The sequence below is a fragment of the Tasmannia lanceolata genome, unplaced genomic scaffold (genome assembly GCF_043159265.1).
Source record: "Tasmannia lanceolata isolate RefF3 unplaced genomic scaffold, GAP_Taslan_0.1 ptg000002l, whole genome shotgun sequence".
In the NCBI taxonomy this organism is placed as follows: Eukaryota; Viridiplantae; Streptophyta; class Magnoliopsida; order Canellales; family Winteraceae; genus Tasmannia; species Tasmannia lanceolata.
The window spans coordinates 46,967,981-46,973,980 of NW_027518679.1; the positions used below are offsets into that span (position 1 = coordinate 46,967,981).

The 6,000-nt window shown below is 41.4% G+C and overlaps 1 protein-coding gene across 1 annotated transcript; it reads left to right on the forward strand.

Moving 5' to 3' along the window:
* Nucleotides 1-3,040: 3,040 nt before the first annotated feature.
* On the forward strand, nt 3,041-6,000 carry LOC143885811 (flavonoid 3'-monooxygenase CYP75B137-like). Its single transcript, XM_077389873.1, has 3 exons — nt 3,041-3,538; nt 4,040-4,537; nt 5,222-6,000. Exons 1-3 carry the CDS (start codon nt 3,083-3,085, stop codon nt 5,861-5,863), a joined length of 1,596 nt encoding a protein of 531 aa, XP_077245988.1. The 5' UTR covers nt 3,041-3,082; the 3' UTR covers nt 5,864-6,000.

Below are 6,000 nucleotides of genomic sequence, written 5' to 3' on the forward strand. Positions count from 1 at the left end.
GAAAGAGGAAAGGGAAGAAACCTAGAGAGAGGAGAATCGTGAAAAGGGCATGATGCAAAAGCCCAATAATACCCACCACCTCATGTATTTATTTTGGGTGGATCAACTTTGGCCTTTGCTAAAGATTTGTAGGCCATAATTACATATTTACATCCATTAGTGGGAGCTAGGAGAGCATGTTGTATTAGGCGGGAGGGGTTACCACTTTTATAGTGTACATGTTATTATTTAAATATTTGTTTGACTATTGTGGGAATAGGATCTTGAAAGGGTTGGGCACTTGGGAGGATAAGTAGACCATGCTTGTGATGAGGGACGGAGCCAGGAATTTGCAAAAGAGGGGGCGAACAATTATTGTCATATAATAATTAAGATGAAAGTGTTTCTGCGCACGTGTGACTTGAAAAGCCACCGATTGGTTCGTATGGCGGGTCCACCTCTATGGGGTCCCCAAAAAGCAACCAATTGGTGGCTTTTTAAGCCACTTGTGAGCAAGGAGCTCCCTACGCAGGAGCACTTTTCTCAATAATTAATAAATCTTCATAAAAGCCTTAAAGGCACCATGATATTGGAAAAAAACCAAGAAAAATGAGTTAACCAAATACTTGAAAATAAATTTTCCATGGCAAAAAATTTCTCTTCTTCCAAACAACCCCTAAGAGACAACCATTATTTCAAAGAAAGAAATGCTTACAAGAAAGTCACTTCTACAATAAAGTAGGATACGATTTAACTTTTGTAGAGTAATAGTTTTGCGTAAAAAGGGATTGCCCACATTTTTCACTTAGGACAGCCCCTCAAGTGAATTTTTGGCTACTCTTACACACTATAGTGGGTTGTCCTGTGTAAAAAGTGGGCAAGTATATCATGGCAAAAAAAAAGGGAGCTATTTTAGTAAACAGAAAGATATGCTATGCAAAAGTTAGAAAGGGCAATTGCACCATTCATAAAAACCAAGAAATAAAAGGGGGCAAAAGGCTATTTTTGGAATTTAAATGTATATGAAATTTTTTAGGGGGGCAACTACCCCCCCTCGCCTTGCCCCCCCTGAATCCGTCCATGCTTGTGATATTATATGAAGATTTTGAATTAGCTTTTGATGGGAAATGATATATTCTTGGTAAGCAACTTGAGGCGAATATGTCACGTTTTTTTGTTTGTTTTGGGTGTGGTTGTTGGGTGCATGGCGGGTGGAGGGTGTGGTGGGGTGTGGGAATGATATATTCACCCCTTTTACTTCCTTGGGGTGTGGGAAAAACTCAAGCACCCTATCTATTCAGCATCACAGCGCCCATCATAGCTTGGGAAATTTGGAAAGAGCGGTGTAGCAGATGAATGGAAGGAAAATCTAATCCCACCAATAGAATCATCAGCACCATTTCAGAGGGTATCATAAAGCTGGATTGTAGCCATTCTCCTCTCAAAGAACCAGGCTTGTTAGAGGTTCTTTCTCTGTCCCAGCTTGGCATTTCTCCTTGCCGTCCAATGATTCAAAAGGATTGCTCGATTCTATGGAAGAGACCCCCTTAAAGGAACTCTTAAGCTCAACATAGATGGAGCTTCGAAGGGGAACCCTGGAGAAGCATGTGGAGGAGGAGTTATTCGAAATGAAAAATCAACGGTTATCTTAGCTTTCTCTCTTTACTACGAGAAAGGCACTAACATGGTTGAGGAAACTCGTGCGCTCTTGGACGGGCTCCGCTGTTGCAAGGCCTATAATATGAGCAAGATGATCGTGGAATCAGATAGCAAAGTTCTAATCGATCTCATTGACGGGAAAGGGCAAATCCCTTGGGCAATCCAATATCTCTGGAAAGAGATTCAACCACTCCTTTGCATTTTGTCTCCCACTTGCAATCACCAATTCAGAGAGGGAAACTCAGTTGCAGATGCCCTTGCAAACTTCGCAATTCAGAGAGGGAAACTCATTTATCCTCAAGCAGTGAACCATTCTCACAGAAACTGTTAAAAGGGAGGGGATATTACCCGTTTCGGGGGGGGGGGGGGGGGGGGGGTCATTTCCCTACAAAAAACATTTTTCTTTTTTGATTGATGTTGGTGATCTACACTTAGCTAGCTGGATGCTGATTGGCAATTGAGAGCATCTGGAGAATTCTGAGTGTTGCTAGGGACCGTCACAGAAGGCATTCCATAGGCAAGCTGTTGCATGAGAGAGCAGCCACAGCGCGGCCCGTAAAATGCCCCCTGTGATGGTCCGTAGCACATCCATAAAAACAAATTAGAAAAATGTCAAAGAAAGATTGAAGTGGCCGGGAACCAAGTCTTACCGGATGGGTGCACATACTTACCGGATGGGTGCACATCAAAATTCACTCCCATTGACCAATACCACCTTTGATTAATTTGATCCGTTCCTTTTATATGCCTTCATATTTCCTAGAAATCATGCAAATCCTCCAATAACACACATAATTTTTTGACTATAAGAGATCTAAAGAAAAGCCTATCAAATGGACGCTTCAGATTAACAGAAGTCAGACGTGCTGACATTGAGGTCTTGTCATAGTGAAGCATTCGGATCCACATGTAAGATCGAACGGTCACCATGGTTTCTTTGTATTATAAAGACAACTGATATTTTGGAAACTGAGCGAAACCACGTTAGAAGATTAACAATTAGACAACTTGTTTGCATGCTTCGCTTTATTTTGACAGAATATAGTAGTTTTAGTTCACGTGAATCCCCTTATGTGAAGTAGATATGATGTTGCCGCCAATTTTATTAAAATTGGAAAAGAAAATCCCAACAATTTAACGATGGATCTTCTAAGCGCAACATCTTTTCAATGGAAAATAAAATAAAATAAAGTATGCAAAGCATTAGTGAAGACTACTTTGATATTAAAATACCATGGACGATACTAAATCATGTGGTTGAAAAACTATACACATGTTCTCAATCAGTTAATAAAAAAAGAACATAGCAGTTCGAGCCATTTTTTTTTAATAAGATGCAATTTCCACTTTATGTGCATAAATACCCTACTTTGTGTGAATGTTGAAAACAAGTTAGCCTTCAAACAAAATACAAAGGCAAAGCATCCCTTTGTATTTCTTCACCATGGCTACTACCACTCTTCAAAGCCCCTCCACTGAATCAAGTCCTTCTCAAGTTGGGTCATGGTTTGGACTTGGCAAAGAAACACTAGTTTTAATCTCCATTGCAATCTTCACGTTTTCTTGGTTCTTTTGGGTGCTCAGAAAATCGCGAAAGGGAACATTGCCACTCCCACCTGGCCCTAGAGGCTTACCTCTGATCGGAAACCTTCCGTTTATGGAACCCGATCTCCACCGTTATTTTGCCAAATTATCTTCGATCTACGGCCAAATTTGTAAGGTGAAGCTCGGCAACAAAGTCATTGTTATATTGAATTCCCCGGCCATGGCTAAGGAAATCCTTAAAGACCAAGACATCATATTTTCTAACCACGACGATGTGGCCGGAGGAATATCAATGACGTATGAAGGGTCCGATATCGTATGGAGTCGCGGTGCAGTTTGGCGGATGCTTCGTAAGGTATTGTGAAACAACCAATTACTCCAAAAGCTTAAGCTTTAATAGTTGTGTTATTTGAGAAATTATATCCTTGACGGCCATGCATGCACTTGCAGCCCCAAAAAACACTGGGGCCCACATAATTTTAGGTTGATCCAAACCGTTCATTTGTTGGGCCTGACATAGATAGGGCGTGCCCAGAAAATCTTCTCCACAGGATGATCCTAATCCTCAGATCAAACGGGTTAGGATCATCATATGGAGAAGATTTTCTGGGCACGCCCTATCTACGTTATGGCCCAACAAATGAACGGTTTAGATCACCCAAATAATGTGGACCACACCGTTTATTGAGCTGCTCGTGCACGCACGGCCGCCCACCATATAACTTCCCTTGTTATTTAATCATTTATACTTCCACACTCCCATGTGTGGCCTCTCTCTTTTTCGGGTTGGCCTACATGTGGATTTTAAATACCAAGGAATTATTAGGTTTTGATTTAATCATTTATACTTGAACAGGTCTGCGTCCAAGAGGTTCTGAACAATGGGAGCATCGAAGCCGGGCGAGGCATCAGGCAAAGGCAACTTTATCAGACGTTGAGAAATTTGTACACGAAAGTTGGAACTCCGGTTAATATCACAGAGGAAATAACTGAAACAATTGTTAACTCTATGACTAGCATGTTGTGGGGTGAAACTGTGAAAGGTGGGATTGATGCTAGGGTTGCGGCCGAGTTTCGACAAGTGATGGGAGAAATTGTTCACTTATTGGGACAACCTAATATTTCTGATTTGTTTCCGGTAGTAGCCCGGTTTGATTTACAAGGAGTGCGTCGTAAAATGAAGAGTCTTATGTCATGGTTTGATAAGATTTTTGATTCAATCTTAGAACAACGTCAGGGAGTGAAGAGCAACAAGAAAGATAGCTTGGATTTTCTTGATATACTTTTGAAGATTGAAGAGCAAGCCGATCCCAAAATGCCCTTGACCATGACTCAAGTCAAGGCCCTCTTGCTAGTAATTTTCTAACAAAATAGCTAGATATACAATATAATTAAGGATTGGGAAATAATATTTTCATTAGGGTGCAACTTGGGCTGGGCTCAACCAGATTTTCTGCATGCATTGGGCTGGGCTGGGTAGGGTTAGAAAAAGCCATCCTAATTTAATTTGGCCAGTTCAGGGTTGAGGCCTTGAGCAACCCGACCCGACCCGACCCAATTGCAACCCATCCCCCTGATTTTATTGTTATTTCAAAATCTTTGGGGTATGGCCTTTTTTTATTGTAATTTTTTCTGTTTTTGGCTCGGACTGACCGAATTCAATGGTTCTAACCTGATCCAACCTGACCAGATTTGGAAAAACGGGTTGACAAATTTTATAACACATTTTTGTGTGTTTTCGTTTTGTTGACTATTTTTTGTTTAACCAACCTGGCCCAGTTGCAACTGTATAAATCGAGGAACTCTTGCAAAAGCCACCTTCAAGGGTACCCTATTGGTTGATTTCTGCAAAGTCAACACGGTTTCCACTTTTTAGGGCCCCATTCACTTTTTCAGTACCACCATAAATGCACTTTGCAGAAAATCAACCATTCAGGGTGCCCTAGAAGGTGTTTTTTGCAAGGGCGCCCTTCATTCTATCATTGCTCGTATAAATCATTACCTTTAGGTATACTGACACTTGTTCTACTTGTGCTAGGACATGGTGGCTGCTGGGACGGACACAACCTCGACAACATTAGAGTGGGCCATGGCCGAGATGCTACGAAAACCAGAAACATTGAAGAAAGCTCGAGATGAATTAGATGCACTAGTTGGTAGGGACTCCATTTTAGAAGATTACCACGTACCCAAATTACCATATTTAGACGCAGTAGTGAAAGAAGTGCTTCGTTTGCACCCTCCCAATCCCTTCTTGATCCCTCACACTCCGAGTGAGACTTGCGTGGTCAATGGCTACACTGTCCCTAAGAATTCTGGCATTTATGTGAACTCTTGGGCAATACAAAGGGACCCTTCTGTTTGGGAAAACGCCAATGACTTCATTCCGGAAAGGTTCTTGAATACTGGGAAATGGGATTATAAGGGAAATGATTTTCGTTATATTCCATTTGGGTCCGGGAGGAGGATTTGTCCAGGTGTTTCCCTGGCAGAAAAATCACTAGGATTTGTATTGGGTTCACTTTTGCATTCGTTCAACTGGCAATTACCAAAGGGGGCGAAGCTTGATCTTGATGACCAATTCGGACAGATTTTAAGGAAACGAAACCCAGTCATTCTCATCCCCACACCACGATTATCAAAACCAGAGCTCTATGCTCAGTTCTCTGAACAAGATTAGTTCTTGAGCTTGGACGGATGAGTTGACCCCTTTCTTGCTCTTATGTTGCTGGCTTCAAATAATATATCTAGTATATGTAATGCTTGTACTTGAATTGGCTCGTAGAAGTCTTAATAAAGTTTTAATATTTTCTTAAA

Coding starts and splice junctions, on each gene's coding strand:
- LOC143885811 (XM_077389873.1), top strand. CDS start 3,083: ATGGCTACTACCACTCTTCAAAGCCCCTCCACTGAATCAAGTCCTTCT. Junction 3,539..4,039: donor TTTGGCGGATGCTTCGTAAG/GTATTGTGAAAC, acceptor ATACTTGAACAG/GTCTGCGTCCAAGAGGTTCT. Junction 4,538..5,221: donor AAGTCAAGGCCCTCTTGCTA/GTAATTTTCTAA, acceptor TACTTGTGCTAG/GACATGGTGGCTGCTGGGAC.